Genomic DNA, 16,895 nt, shown 5'->3' on the forward strand with positions numbered 1-16,895 from the left:
ATTAAAGTCCCCATTGTAACATCCTAAAGTTCTAAACCTTCTCCTATTGAAAGGGATAGAGTGGTTAAAAGTTTAATTCACATTTAAGTAATGATTCATTCTCAGTTTACTGAAGGTTTGTTTTGGATTCATGAACTGGGTGTTCATGAAGATGAGAGATTATGACACCAGAAATGATAGTCTATAACAGTTTAAGGAATTGAATACTTTTTCAAGCATTACACAATTGGACTTGAGTCCTCTCAAATCAGACAACACAACAGATAGATCCGGAGTTAAGATTCAACACTGGCATAATTTATGAAATGGGTTTCTTCCAATGATTCAACTTTTGATGACCCCAAATGTTAAATGAAGCAGGATGGTCAGTTCACTCTTGGAGGCAGGACCTAGCCATTAGTTGTTTTGGGACTTAAAATTAATTCAAAGATTTACAAACTAGGTTACATTTTATTACACAGGTACACAGCATATCAATTTTTCATCATTGTGATCTGGTGTGGTATTCGTGTAAACAGTTGACATTTGATCATAGATCTAAAACCCCTACCATCCAAAAATTACATATGATTGCCTATATGAACTGTGATGTACCAGAACCTTTAAATTTCTCTGCTTTTTAAAATCTTGCCAGTTGAATCACTTCATTTATATCAAATATCATCCCACCATAACCAGGGAGTGGCTTCCATCCACAAATGTCAAGTTTTAGATTCCTTGAGTGGCTTGTGCCTACCTGGTCATCCACTTGCTACAAGGTGCTCCTGGTCATCAGGATGCCAAGTCTGTTAATCAGACTGACTTCCGAACACAGATACATCACAGTCTAAAGACACAAGCAAAGGTTGGCATTGGGGTGTTGAAAGAGTGGCAGTAACTTGTTCCATGCGTGAAACTCCACCCCACAATTTGTAATCTTCTTGTTACAATAGAGACCTTGGAATTTCACCAGGATCCCTGATGACTGTTCTTCTGTTTAGACCACTTTGAAGCATCTCTAGCACTGCCTAGATTGATACCAACTACTGCAACATAGCACAAAAGTGATCACTGATGTTAAATTTGGATTTTGCCTAAGTCACTCAGCTCCAAACCTCCTTACAACCTTGGCTCAAACACAAACTACAGAGCAGAGTAACTATACAAAACATCATTTTACAAAGTGTAACCCTAACAAAACTGGAGTAAAGAAAATCAGAGGAAATCATTCCAATTGGAGCCATTGACACCCCAAAGAAAGATGGTTGTGGTGGTTGTAAGTCAGTCATCTGAGCTCCAAGGCATCTGTGCAGAGGTTCCCCAGGGTGATGTCCTAGGCCCATGAATGACCATCCCTCCATCATAAGGTCAGAAGTAGGAATGGTTGCTAATGATTGTGCAATGTTCAGCATTATGTACATCTCCACAGACACAGAGGCGGTCAACATTCAATATTCAAGTAGCATTTATGCCAGCTAAGTACCAGCCAGAAAAGACAGATGACAATCCAATAATCTCTCAATATTTAAGGCCATTCCTTTTGCAGAATCACCCAGTATCAACATTTTGAGGTCACCAGTCACCAGAAGCTGAGCTAAGCCAGCCATATAAATATTATGGTTACAAGAGCAGGCCTGCAGCTAGAACTTCTGTGGTGAGTAACTTGTTTCCTATCTACCCAAAGTCTGTCCATCATTTACAAGACACACAAAGCAGGCATTCTCCCCATTTGCCTGGATTTGTCTAGAAATTTAAGAAATTTGATGCCATCTAAGGACAAAACTTCATTTGGCACAACATCCACCATCTTCAGCATTCATTCCCTTCGCCAACAATGCACAATGGCAGCAGTGTGAATCATCTGTATGGTGAACTGCAGCAACTCAACAAAGCTCATTTGATAGAACTTTCCAAGTCCATGACCTCTACCATCCACAACTACAATGGGCGTGAATATATAGGAACACCGCCATCTACAGGTTCACTTCCCAACTTGGAACTATACCCAATTTCCTTCACTCTCACTCGATCAAAATCCTGAAATGTGCTAACAGCACTGTGGGTAAGCCTAAATCCCAGGAATTATTGTGGTTCAAGACAGCAACTCATCACCACCTTCTCAAGGCCAATCAACGATGGACAAATGCCCATCTAGCCAGTAACACCTACATTCTAACAGCAAGTAATTAAAAAAAGACTAAAGATCAAACATGGAACCTGTATGGTTTAAACAGCTTAATTTCACATTGTGTGATGTCAAACAAACCATCAGGGTCGCTTTCTGGGGATTTTTTACAAACGTAAACGTAAACCATTTTAAAACTATCATCAGAAATCGGGGATAACTGCAAGCTACTGAACTGTTTTGAATGGACAGTGATGAATACAGTCAGCAGAACTCTTTCAAGCATGCAGTAATTTCAAACCATTCCAATATTTATTTAAAAATACCAGTTGAAGAAAAGTCTTTTGTGTTGGATTTCTGGGCTTTCAAATCTTAAAGCCGAAATTATATGCTTATCTGCAGTTCGAGGGCTACAATGCTTTCTTCCGAGTGTTTATGAAGTCGCTGTGTTATACATAATGACAAACTAAATGTTCTGGCGCCAGAAGTGATCTATCTGTTCAAATACAACAGATCCCACTACTAACGAGGTTACACAAAAATATGTCCTACAACCTACCCATTATTACTTCGGGGAAATAAATATACAGTGATAAAAAACATTGTTGCACTTATCAAAGATTAAATCCCCAATTTCACAGGGCAGTACGGTAAGCTTAGTTTGGGAAATGAGCTTGAAGTTGATCAGAACTTTTAGCATTGGTCATCAGAGATATCTGGGGGGCGGGAGAAAGGTGAAGAGCAGCTAGAATGAACTCAGATGCTCACCTGAGTGTATTTTAGGTCGCTGAGAAAAAAGGAAAAGATCCAAATCAAGACCAGTACAAAGCACAATTAGACTGATCTTTTGTATCAGAAGAATGTATTATGAGAATAATTTGGAAAAACTCAGATGCTGCAACTTCAACTGGAGGTTAATAAAGGTGAACCTGAGAGATGTATACAGTATTATAATAGAAATCTAAAGTATTACTTTAACTTTAGCAAGCACTAATTTGTGGAAAGTGTGATTGAAACCTAGAATGGTCTTTCAGGGTGGCACAATGGCACAGAGGTTATCACTACTGGCTCACAGCACCAGAGACCCCAGGTTCAAGTCTAACCTTGGGTGACTTATCTGTGTGGAGTTTGCATGTTCTCCATGTCTGTGTGGGTTTCTGCTGAGTGCTTCAGTTTCCTCCCACAGTCCAAAGGTGTGCAGGCTAGGTGAATTGGCTTTGGTAATTGTGGGGTGACAGAGATGGGGCAGGGTAGGATGCTGTTCGGAGGTTCGGTGCAGACTGAATGGGCCAAATGGCGTCTATCTGCACTGTAGGATTCTATGGATTAATGGAGGCAAGTACCTTAGAATCATTCAGTAACTGCCTAATTGGTGGATTAGGGTGATCCTCAGATTTTATGGCAGATTAAGCCGGATGGTTTGAAAAGCATTCCTCATCTGCAAATACTTCATATTTTTATGTTGTGTTTCAAAGTGTGTTGAAAGAAATCTATTTATGTGGTCCTTCACTGAGGATTTTTTTTTTAAGTATGCCTCTTTCATACTTGCTGCCCCAACTCTACAAATTATGGGCTGTGGGATTTTTGAGGTAAGTTGCTATAGGCAGACAGAAGAGTATAATATTGTATAACCACAAAAATAAATTTTCACCCATTGACATTAATGGAATAAACATCACATTCTCAATGTACAGAATTATTCAATACATGTATATGACAATATTTATGTGAAAATCTGCCAGCAAACTCCAGCATAGCCAAATCCTTAAATCAAAATGCTGCTGTCCATGATGGCCTGCTCCTCAAAAAGCTGCATATGGTCAGGTTACCTCATTCAGAGGCTTATTAGTGAAATAAATATGACAATGTGAATTTGCTGTATCTGTCTGGTAGATAATCACCAAACGTAGAAGTATATCAAGCTTGTCCATTCTCGTGAAAGTACCCCTGTAACAATGTGATTTGACTTAATTACTGTCAAGTAAACTTTTTCTTGGTGCCAAAATATAAGCTAAGTGTTGAGTTTCATTCCTTAATATTTTAATTATGGTCAGATATTTTAAAAGTAAATTACTTATTATTTACTTTTCAATAGACATTTTTCGAAAATCCTCTCTCCCATAATCTAATCTTTCTTTCTCCCTCCCTGTTTCGCTGCATATACCTGACTATATGTTGCATTTCACATTTAACTGAGTTGCGTTGCTCCACTCATTGACAAGGATGGAAGCTGATTAAGGAAACAACGTGTTTGCTCTGGTCCCAGTAACCCTGTGGAGAATGTCACATTGCTTTCATAGCCGGCTAACAGCAGCATTGAGAATTTATGTGCAAGTGTAATGGCTGCTGATCATAAAAATTGACTTCATAATCACCCTCGCTCAATCTCCAGCTTATGAATACATGTGAGTTATTCCACCCGGTGACTGAACAGAAACCCTGAGCCCTAGATAGTATGGGTCATTTCATTTTGTTGAATATATAGCTGGTGGCTATTACGGAGATAAAAAGTATGAATTAAATTGATAGGTATTATGTAAGATAGGCAGAAACTGATCCTAGAATCAGTTTTCAATTGATATCTGATGTAAACTCATCTCAGAATTACTGCGAATTGATGTACCAATCTCTGACGTAGTTTTTACTTGTAGCTAAAGACAAAATGAAATTGAAAACTGAAGAGAAGATTGCTTTAACAATTCTCAGTCACTCCAAAAGTCAACACTTTCTCTAGAGCAATCAACATTGAATCTTTACACATGCTACAAGGAAACAAAACCATAAAATTTCTCTCATCCCGAATAGATAATGCATTTGCTAACAAACTTTAATTTTCCTATCAGCTATTTGCTGCTGTTTTTAAGCAAAACACACCCCACTTAAAATTAGTTTATATTTTCAACAGGAAAGCTGATATTAAGCAGTATTTTATCTTCAGGGATTTGTAATTTCCTTATCCTCATGAAAGCAGAGGTTGGCACAATGCCTAGCCTCCTTTCTGCTATCTGACTTTGCTGGCATATTTACAAAATATTGTGTAGGGATGTGTCTCAAGGGCATTATAATCATAAGTCAAAACAGACTAATTTAACTCATTGATACAGTCACATTTAGGGTACTGTGTATTTAAAGGGATATTGATGTATGGGTGAAAGATCTGAAAAAAAAAGTGATTCTATGACTTAAATTCTTAAGTTATATGGAAGGTGATCAAAGTAAGCTTGTTCTTTTCATATAAAATGGTATAATGACAGATCTTAATATGTGGGGATAAAAATAATGTAAATGCAAGGAAAGTTAAATTGAGTGCAGTGCTTGAAGGTGAGGGTATAGAGGTAGCATGTTCAAACATGGAATTGAAGTTGAAAAAAGTGCCTGCAGAAAAGTAGACAGATGAAATGCACGCTAGTCAAAAGAAGTTAATGCAACATTAATTAAACCTTTGAAAAAGGAGCTGGACAAATATTTAGTTAAGAATGAAATTGGTTGCAAGGAAAATATTTTACGCATTACGTTTCTTGAAACCATGGGATTATTGTCCATAGAATGTACTTGGTTATGTGCATATTTTAGTCAAAGCTACAGTGGAAAGAGTAAATTTACTTCCAAAAGCCTCTGAATCGGGGAGGTAATATTCAATCAAAGCCCTCCATCTTGATCATTATCCAATGAAGAGAATATGCCCATGAAAATTTTGGATGTGTACAAGCGAATATAATACTATGATGGTCGCATGATTAAATACCCTGTGCAGTGCAACCACACAAAAATATGGAGAAATTTATACAGCAGTGACAAAACTGTTTGAGAGAGATTGACTTGTGGAAAACTGTTTAAAAATTGTTGTTATCATTATGACTAGAGTTATTCTTGTCAGGGCCTATTTTATTGGGGTTTCAGGTTTTTAATTGATTGTAATGGAGACCACTGGAAGGAGAGCAGGAATACCTTACAATGAGAGATATACTGCATGTGTTGGTGAATTTGGGACTTTGCTGTAAAGTTTTAAACTCTGTGGTCAAGTCAGAACAGAGCAAAGATCAGGAGGGTGTTAGATCCACAAATGCTTCATCCCTTAATGACTTCATATGGGAGCGGTGAACCATTGCCAATACACTCAACCATTCTTGGATGATAAATAGGACTGAAAATTAAAGGAATTCTCTGCTGGCTGTGCTCTGTGATCTCTATGTAGCTGTCTTTTTGTGTCAGCTCTCAAATCAAGCCCATAGTCTGAGGAGACGAAAATGGTTATTTACTCTCCAATCAAAGCACCACAGTTACCCTCCCTGCTCTTATAGATATTTAGAAAGAGACTGTTTGGATTTCAATGCAAACTAAGATTTTACTCTGCAGTCATAGTGACAAGAGCAATTTCCTTTTGATAGAAATCAGAGCATGATTCAGTTGCTAGCAGGGCACAACCTTCAAATTCAGCAAGACAAAGACAACATAAAGAAAACAAAAAGCCATTTCAAGAGCTCAACAACTTAAATCAAACAAACCTCAAGAATGAAGCGATGACTTTGATAAGTCCTAGCTCTGTAGTATTGCTATAGTGATGAGCAAACACAGTAACTACAAAACTTCCCAAAAGCTAACTCTTACATATCTTCAAAGAAATTGGATGAGTTAAAATCTAATATAACTTCCATTTACTTGACAGCTTGGAAGTTGCTCAAACAAGGTAATACTTCTTTGCTAGCTGATCTGCCTAGGTAGTTATTCATTGAACCAAAGAAACCAGTTCCCAATGCCAGTGTCTGCTAAGTTACCTATAAGCAACAGAGATAGTACAAGAAATGCAACTGGATCTGATGGTCTCATATTGCTTGTGGAAATGATCAGCTTATTATGGTTACTATTCATTCATGCCTGCTGGATGTGTACAGGTGTGATTACTGGAGAAACACAAGACCAAACTCAGCTGTTCCATAGCCAACGAACACTCAAATATAAGGAATTATCATTGAAGGTGGTAGCATGGGAGACAATAACTTCAGGAAACAAAGTCAGAAAAATTGAACAAAAACAAACGAGTTCCTAAGCTAACTCATTCTTGGATCATTAGCAATAGGGTGTTTATCCAAAGATGTGGTTTATCCTTAATCCAGGTAATTGATGATGTGTGAGAATTGGCGACCGCTATGTGCTGCTTTGGTGTATAATACATTGCTCGCTACAAGTCCCCTCATTCGGGAGCTGGGGCTGTGGCAAAAGTCTTTTCTTTCAAAAGTCAGGTGAGGATCTAACCTGCAATACAGCATTTGTCAATTTTATGAACAAATTAAATCAGCAAGAAAAGAGACAACTTTATATTAAGGAGTACATCATCAAAGACTAAATGCTTTCTTTCCAAATAGTCTTAATTATAATACCCATTCCAAACAGTTGGCATGTAAATTGCCATTCAAATGCACTGAGTTCATTGTGAAGAGGCATCCTAATCTGACAAGAATTCAAGATCATAGTCTGTCAAGTGCACAGTTTGAGTGGGTTTACTGCTTCCCCAGTTGTGGGCTGCAAGGTTTGTATAATTGGATTGGATGGACAGGGTGGAGATCTTACTGCCTTCCTGACTCCATTGATTAAGTCTGGGACAGGGATTGTTGTGGTTGGTTTTTCTGTCCCAAAACCAATTGAACTCCTTCTGTCCAAGTAATGACCAATTAAGGACTTTGTACCAGATATATCCTTGCTAGTACTCTGGCCTGGGGGGCTCTCTGCCCGATTGGGCATGCTGTGCCCTAAACAGGGCCCTCTCAATGGGAAGTACTGCCATGAGCCTCCACTAGCCTAAACAACTCCCTCTCCCTCGAGCTCCACCCGTCCCTCTTGCTGTGACATGCCTGACTGGCTTCTGTGAGCCCAGCGCACTGCATTCTTGTTGGGTCCCCATCTATTGGATTAAAGCTTGCTGCAGTCCTAGGGACTGAACAGCTAATAAGTGTCTGATTTCCCTCACTTTACGAAGGTGGAAGCTTTACCTTGGAAGGCACTTCACAGACTTCCCAAGAGGCATTTAATCCCATCAGGGGTCCTGGAGCCCTTTGTGTTCAGCTTGCCAATTCACTGAGATGATGGAATGGCGAAACAAAAAGTAGGCCTAACAGCGATTTATGTTTAATATTTCATACATGATCTGATTGGCCTGGCAGTTAGGCCAATCTTCTTCTTCTTCTTCTGGCTTGTTAAGCCAGACAGGAAATGTGCTGTTTCTGCGATAACCTGACTTTCCTGCTCCCTGGTCACTCCGATATGCTCTGAAATTTCATCAGTACTGGCCTCCTTCTCAGAAGGAGGCTGCGTGCAAATCAGAGGAAGAATAGTCAGAGATAGTAAGAACTGCTGATGCTGGAGTCAGAGATAACTCTGCGTGGAGCTGGAGGAACATAGCAGGCCAGGCAGCATCAGAGGAGCAGAAAAGCTGACGTTTCAGGTCAGGACCCTTCTTCAGAAAAATGAAAGAAAATTGGTGAAGAAGAGTCCTAATCCGAAACATCAGCTTTCCTACTCCTCTGATGCTGCCTGGCCTGCTGTGTTCCCTCAGCTCCACGCTGTGTTAGGGGAAGAATATGGATTACTGCTATAGATCTGAAGAAGTTATGGCAGTGAGTTGTCTAGTGTTGGTCATTGGCAGCGGGCAGAACTTTGGCACCTGGCATCCTCTTGGGTTCTTGGAGAGAAAGAAGTTCAAGCTCTTTCTTGTCAATTTCTGCCAATCTGCAGTTTCTCAGATCTCTGACCAAAACTGAGCTGTGAGAAACTCATAACAGCTAGTTGCTCAGTGTGGTTTCCAGATAGGCTAGGTCAGCTAGCTTACAGAGTGCTTAATGAAGCAGAATACATTGTCATATTACTTCCACCCTATTAAAGTAGAATTGTAATGGTTACCCTCTGTCCAGAAGTAGCCATCCTAGAAACTCCCATAAATTCAGGGACATTAGAAAGGTAATTGAAGCTGTGATCAGGCTGTTATTTCAGGAATCTGGAACCCGACAGTGGAACCATTTCCAAATCTCAACTCACAACTGACAGTGAAATAGCAAAGCAAAGCCTTAACTTGCATCAGCATCAACAGCCCATTAGCTGGGTGGTGGGCCAGGTGGGATCCAATTCACACCATTGGGTGCAGAATTGAAGCAAGTGTGAACTTGAGCTAGAGGTATCATGGCAGCATCACTGTGGCAAGCCTCAACTCACCAGGAGAGGCAGAGACTTGAAACATGGGGCACAGCTGGTCCCAGATGTAGCTACTAGACTGCTGCTGAAGGCAGTGAAAGAGAGGCGAGAGATCTTGTTTTGGGAATGTTTCAGGAGCAGGCTACTCAGCAAAACAAAGGGGGCCTGGCTTGCGGTGGTAGCAATTGTCAGTCATCGAACTGCCATCCTGAGGGTCTTGGTGCAGTGACATAAAAGCTTAAACTAACTTCTTCTGTTTGGAAAAGGGAGTACAATACTAGAGCCAGATGACTGTGCTCTAAGTTTGCTCCTAAAAGGAGATTCACCAACTGGATCAGTCTTAAGCGCACCGTGGGAATACAGTTTCCCAGGTTTAGATCACTGAACCAGAATGCATGCATTCCCAGAAGGAAAACCCAACAGAACTGGTGAATGAGGCATACTAAACTAACACAAATCAAATGGAGATCACTACGTTCATTATTTTTAAAGTCAATTCTTTCTTAACCACTTTTTCCTTCTGGGCTGTTGAAGATCTGGCAACACTGATACATGAAATCTCTTACTGAAATGTGCTATTGGCATTGGTCAGAGAAGTCAGCATTGTCTTATTACTCTCTTTTGTCTTTGCAGGAGGAGACCAGTGTTTGGATTAAAGTTGGGGGACAGACATGCACAGGTGTGAGAGTGCATCAGCTCACCATCCTCACAGTCACAGATGGTAATCAATGTTACCAGGCTGTCCTGCCATGACAGCTGCTGGAGAACGAGAGCGAGCAAGAGCCAGTGAGCGAGAGCAAAAGCGAGCGAGCAAGAGAGAGACAGAGCGAGATAGAAAGAGAAGAGAGCGAGCAAGACAGAGAGACCAGGAAAGAGAGAAAGCAAGAGAGAAACTGAGAGATGAGAATACCAAGAGAAGAGGGTGAAAAGATATTGAGATTGTTAGGTGAAGGGGGTAGGTGCCTTCCTCCCTGCCTGACATCACACTAATGCCTCAACTGAACAAGGAAACATCCTTACTGCAAAGGCTGTGCCTGTCACTGTAAAGTTTACCCAATCTCTTTGTCTCTCCCACAGGAGCAGTCGTGGAGGAGGATCATGGAAGGGTCACAGCATCACTGAACATCTCTTTAAAAGCTGAAACAGTGTCTCATTATACCAGCATACCCTCCACCAGTGCAGATACACTCAAACTGGTGGGCCCCTGCACATGGTGGGGAAGAGTGGCAAGGGGTGGTCAGCAGGAGATGAGCAAGGCAGAGGCAGCAGTGGGATGTCTTTCTCAGAAAATGAAAGCAAGTTCAAGCCTGGCTTTGCCTGCTGGTGGTACACGAATAAACAAGCTCCACTTAGATCAGCAGCAAGAGATGTACACTGACATGGTGAATTCCCTGAGGCAATGTGGGGGCCATGGACAGACAATGGAGGCATCCAACAGCTCACGCGGCTACTATGACTCAGGGCTTTGAACTCATAATCTCCTCTATTGAGAGAATGGCCAACCTTATTCAGAAATGATAGCACTTACAGTGGATGCAGGAATATTGCACTGATGTGTGCGGATTGCATGTCACACAATATAAGATTAACCAATCAATGAAGTTGATGATGCCAAGATACATAAGATGGATTCCATTTGCTGGTTTCCCGCTATAACCCACAGCACCATAAATAATGGAGACAGCAAACAAAGATGGCGAGGGAGCATCCCCTCCTGGAACCCACCATCATCACTGACCTCCTTCATCGCTCTGACAGGGAACATCTATGCAGCAGAGACATGTAATGAAAGGTTATTGTGTATTGATATCAGTGTAGAAATCTCTGGAAGCATCCACTGTGGCATCTCTCTGATAAGAAACTGCTAGTGGTCCATCAGCCACAAGCCAAAACAAGTAAACACGCTGCTTCCACCTTAATTGTAGCCACAGGGAGTACTGCATTTTTTGTCTAATTCGTTAACGGGATGAGGGTGTTGCTGGCTAGGCAGCATTTATTGCCCAGAGGGCAGTTAATAGTCAACCACATTGTTGTAGGCTTGGAGTTACAGGTAGCCCTTACCAGATGAGGATGGCAGTTTTCCTGCTCTACCTTAGATATAGCCAAGAGTGAAGGCCACCAACTCAGCTAGAGCACAGTGTGGTTTATTGCATTTAATTCACTTGAAAAGATGTACTTGTAATTTGTAATTGTGCTGCAGGTGTTTGATAGCTTTGATGCCTCTTTGTAGCAAAATGGCATGTGGTGGCCATCTTTACTTTGATTGGAGTGCTCAGCAGTGTAAATCTCATGGGAAATGGGAACAATTTGCTGGAATATTTGGAAATTAAATTGAAATTTTTCTGAAGCTATGGCTGAAGACAGCTGGAGCACCAACCTAGAAAGAAGGCAGGGATAAAAGTGTATGGCTCAGAAGTGACAGCTTGACTGGTGACTCATGACTGCTCTTGTGCTGCTTTAAAAGAATGTCACAGGAGAATGGGGTAAGGCAAAGAAAGAATGGAGCATGGCTTGATTCAAGACGCTGAGAAAATGTCAAAACTCCACAGAGTTTGACCTGCATGTCTTGCTGGCTGAAACAGAGTGTAGGAAACCTGCCAAAAATGTTATTCATTGAGCGAAATTGAAATGGCACTGGCTTACAACTCTCTCACCCCTAAGACTACACTCTGGTGCCAGAGAAAACTCGACTTGACCACAGCAAGTAAGGGTGTTCATCTGCCACTCTCTGTCTTCTTGGTTTGGCACCTAAAACATGAGGGCAGCCTTCACTGTTTAAAGATTACTGTTGAAAAATCAACCCTTCATATTGCACTCCGTTCAAGTCGATTTCTGGTCTTACTGCATGACCCCCTGCATTTTCCTTTAAACAATTACTTGTGCCCACAATATGAAAATGTCTTCCATTTCACCAGGGTGTTAAAAACTACACCTTTTGAATCAGCACTGTTTGGCGCATGGTCCTCAATTGCTTGCCTTCACATCATTTACATGTTGGAAGTGAATGGCACATTTCAAAAAATAAGGGGTCCCCAAGACAGAGATGAGGGCCCATTTATTTTCTTCAAGGGAGGAATTCTTTTTCTAAAGAAATCAGTGGAGATTGGATCATTGACTATGTTCAAGGCGCTGTTTAACAAGGGAGTCAAGGGTCATGAAGAGCTGGTGGGAAAATTGTGTTAAGACGACAAGGTCAGTCAATGATCTTATTCTATGGCGGAGTAGGCTTGATGAACTGAATTGGCTACTCCTGCTCCTATTTTTGATCATTTTATGTTTCTGTCCCTTTTCTCTACCAAGGAATGGTTTCACCATTGTAACATACTGAAACTGAACTGAAAACAGCACAGAATTGTGCAATGCACTTACAGTTCGAATGGCTGTCCTGCAGGTGTATGCTCAACTTCATAGCCTGCTTGCCTTAAGACATCAATCACTGTATTGTTCCCAAGGAAATGACCTACAAGAGAAGATACAATTCATGTTTATAACACTGCTGTTAGAGTTATCAAAACACCTCATCACACAGGATCAATTTCTGTACCTTGATAACATCAATTTTCACAATTTGCACAAAGATTCATTATTCATACAATATTATCATTATCCTGGCAGCATTTCAAAATGCTACTGTAAGATTGCTTTGCCTGTTTATATTGAGTTACAGTGTTGAAAGCAATAAGAGACCGCTTTTCCACATTTAAAGTTAAACATGTCAATGTACAGAACCACTAATATTAATTGCTAAAGGATTACTGTAATGCCAAGTCATAGGTAGGGCTAATAGAACCTCTTGTCTTAGTACACACTCATACAATTCATCACAGGTGGAAGAGATTCTTTGAAAGTCAGTATTATGTTTTAAGGAAGGTCAAAAGCTTTGTTTTGCAACAATTTATATGGCATTAATTGGAAGCTAAAGTTCTGAAACAAAGTACACACTGTTGAAATACACTTTAATTTGTTCTGGTGTCAGATCACACCCTAACATTTGAACTTTAACTTATAGCACTGGTTTGAAGCAGAACCATATTTCCGCTGCAAAGCCTATATCCGTACTCAGATTTAAAATTAGCAATTCAGAAATATGAGAACTTTATAATATCAGTTGAAACAATTTATGTTTTTTTTAAATGCAGGATTAATGGGTCCAGAGATTCCTTCAAAAGAGTTCCATGCTGTTTCCACTTAAAGTCTAGTACCAGCCAGCAGCCTCTAAAATGTCCCCGGTATGCCTATAAACTGCAGGTGTTCTGGTTTCTCTACTAGTTCAAGCAGTTGAACTACATGGGAAACTTTGCATCCTTTGCAAAGTCAGTTCACCTCGCACCCTTTAACAGCAGACTGGGGACAACATGTAACAGAGGAAAAAGTATGTTACTTCACTGGATAGTTTTAGGAATGTTTCTATTGAACTTGAACATGACAATGACACTCAGGCATAGCAACAAGCCAAAGGTGACATATAGAGACCTTCAAAGGGCTTCTGGAACAAATTTGCATTTATTTAGCATCTTTTGCAACATTTGGATAAAGCAATATACGTTCAATAATGTAGTTTTTATAGTGTAGCAGTTTGTGATGTAGGGTAATGCGGCAGTCTTTTTATGCGTGGCAAGGCCCCTTAAGTGGCAATGTGATAACAACATTATTGATATGTTTTGTGATGAATATTGGCCAGGAACTCGCCTATTTTCTTTGAATTGTATCATAGGATTGTTTATATCTCCCGAAGTTATCAAGCAAGGCTTCGGTTTAACTCTGATTTGAAATGTCCCGTCCCTTCCCACCGGTCTGAAATACCAGGCTGGACAATGTGCTCAAGAATGTGACTTAAGAACAAATCACTCTCTGACTCAGAAACAACAGTGCTACCAGGTGAGCTGCAGCTGACAACTGGAATCTACAGAAGGCAGGCCAAACAGATTCGTGGGTGTAAGGCTGCCTTATGAGAGGCACTGTCTGTTGAGTCCCTCAGTTCCAGGAACATACCACAAGAAGCAGCTCATCCTTAGCAGGACTGGAAAGCTAACACACTGTACACTTCTTGGCCACTCTAGGTACCAACTTACTCTTCACCCTAAAAAGCTGCATTTGTAAGAATTATTCCTTCCTATTAATCTATGGGTCAAAAGCCAGTCAAATTCAGCATCCTGCCCCACCTATCTCCTCCTCAGCTCATCCCAGAGTAATTACTGACATGCATCTGAATACCTTCTCCAAAAGCTTCAGGTCCATACTTCTTTCACCACCTTTTGCCTACGACTTGGCATACTCAGCGGCTAACTTGAAACTTATTCGCTCCTTCTTGCAGGGAGAATTAGCACGCAATGCCTAGTACAAGCAGGACATTTGAGGAACATTTCTCAACCTTGAGTATCTCAAGGACAAGACTGTGGAACTCTGAGGAAAGTCTCAGTTCTTGTTACAATATTAATAGCATCTTGTAGGCATCATTATTGAATGAATACCTATACCACCACAATGTCATAGCTGTTAAATACCAACTAACCAATGCTTTTGTAATCCTTGCTCAGTCTCCCTCATCCTGAGATGGAAAATGCATCTCTATTCTATCCTTCTTTACTGTGGATCCATTGCAGCAACATGTGGTATTTGGGGAGTAAGATAAATGGATGCTGAAGAAGACATTGATGAGTATCCTGTAACACAGGAGTCAGAACTGACCACTACTCAGGCAGCAATACATAACGGACCGGTAGCTAATCCTCCTTAGCACTGGAGCAGTGGATCGAAAAATCACAACAGTAGACAGTTATTTCCTTCCCATGAGTCTTCTGTACTGCATAAGCAGACAACGAGCTCCCATATGCCTGGTCTTCAGGTGTCACCCAACAGGAATATGTGAGTAGTTACGCCCAGAGAATGCTGCACTTTTTCCTGAAAAGCTTTTACTGTGCTTAGGGTTTTGAGTCTCAAAAACTCCAAGTAAGGAACATCTGCAAATGCAGGTATTTGTAGCATGAACAAAAACAATAGGCTTGGTTGGTGGACAACAGGTGAGATGCTGAAATAGGACAATGCTTATAGGAAACACTTTAAAGGCAGAATGATTTTATTGTCTTCCCTACTCTGTTCCTTCATTTATCTATTTAATTAGTGGGCAGAAAACAGGGAGAAAATGCACTGCCTAGATCTTAAATCCCTACTCAAGTAAAACATGCTCAGAACCATTATTATAACTTTGACTCATGTCAAAATGGATTTCGATGAATTGAAGATCTCAGGAAATATGTTTAAAAAATTGAATTAACTATCACAAACAATTCAATCAGCAGTCAGTTAGCTCAGTTGGCTGGACGGCTGGTTTGCAATATAGAATGATGCCAACAGTGTGGGTTCAATTTCCCACTCGCTGAAGTTGCCAGAAGGACTCTCTTCCTCTACCTGTCCCCGTGCCTAAAACATGATTACCCTCAGGTTAAACCATCCCTCTAATGAGAGAGGAGTTCAGAGAGAGCAGTCCGGTACAACTATGACAACTCTATCTTTACCTTTGTATCTCCCTAATGATTCAGTTGAGACCATGCTTTTAAATGTTAATAGAAGTCCCGTCAGGCTTTATGTCTCTTTTATGTTCCTACGACTGATTGTTATACATAACTCTCAGTAAGATGTAATGGATGGTAGCTGAGTACATAGGATGTTCACCATAGTTCATTATTGTGACAATACTCACCGTAAAAACTCTCAAGTAAAGAATGTCTATGTATTCAGCTACCAGAGGGCTGCAGCCAGTTATGCACTAATAACTCATCACAGACAGGAGAAAACCGAGAATTAAAAGGTAAAGCAATTGCAGTTGTGCAGTAACAAAATCTTGTATTCAATTCGAATCTTTAACATAATACAAAGCTGATATGAAGTCACATCAGGCAATATTAATACAGATGGTGAAAATTGTTTGTAGAAGCTTTGGCTTGAGAAAAATATTTTAAGCAGCTTGTGGTTTGACTCTACCATCACTTTCTCTCTCTCAAACATATATTGATTAAAATGTTCACAAGCATAGATAATAACCAGGCAATCTTTTTCAACCCATTTGCAGTGTGGTTCAATTTGTATTAATACCCTGGATAGAAACACAAATGATTGTCTTTGCTCCATGAAGACTGCTCCAAGACTTGACTCACTGTTATCACACTGCACTCTGATTTCATCATAGAACATAGAACATTACAGCATAATACAGGCCGTTCAGCCCATGATGTTGTGCCGAACTTTTACCCTAAACCTAAGGTCTATCTAACCTCCACCCCTACCTTATACTATCATCCATATGTCTATCTAATAGCCGCTTAAATGCCCCTAATGAGGTCGACTCCACTATCCTCTCCGGCAATGTATTCCATGCCCCGACCACTCTCTGAGTAAAAAAACCTACCTCTGACGTCTCCCTGATATCTACCTTGACTCACTTTAAAACTATGCCCCCTCGTAATAGCTACCTACACCCTTGGAAAAGGTCTCTGGCTGTCTACTCTACCTATACCTCTGATCATTTTTTACACCTCTATCAAGCCACGTCTCATCCTTCGTCATTCAAAAGAGAAAAGCTCTAGCTCTCTCAACCTTTCCTCGTAAGACC

General features: G+C 40.5%; 1 protein-coding gene across 2 annotated transcripts in view; it reads right to left on the bottom strand.

Annotated features, from left to right (window-relative positions):
• LOC125456043 (metalloprotease TIKI2-like) overlaps positions 1-16,895 on the bottom strand; it is a 383,081-nt gene that overhangs the window by 45,920 nt on the left and 320,266 nt on the right. For both annotated transcript variants that reach the window (XM_048538687.2, XM_048538688.2), the window contains exon 5: positions 12,656-12,746. In XM_048538687.2, coding sequence (XP_048394644.2) covers positions 12,656-12,746 — 91 coding nt within the window. The remainder of the gene's footprint in view (positions 1-12,655; positions 12,747-16,895) is intronic.

The sequence above is a fragment of the Stegostoma tigrinum genome, chromosome 8 (assembly GCF_030684315.1).
Source record: "Stegostoma tigrinum isolate sSteTig4 chromosome 8, sSteTig4.hap1, whole genome shotgun sequence".
Lineage (NCBI taxonomy): Eukaryota > Metazoa > Chordata > Chondrichthyes > Orectolobiformes > Stegostomatidae > Stegostoma > Stegostoma tigrinum.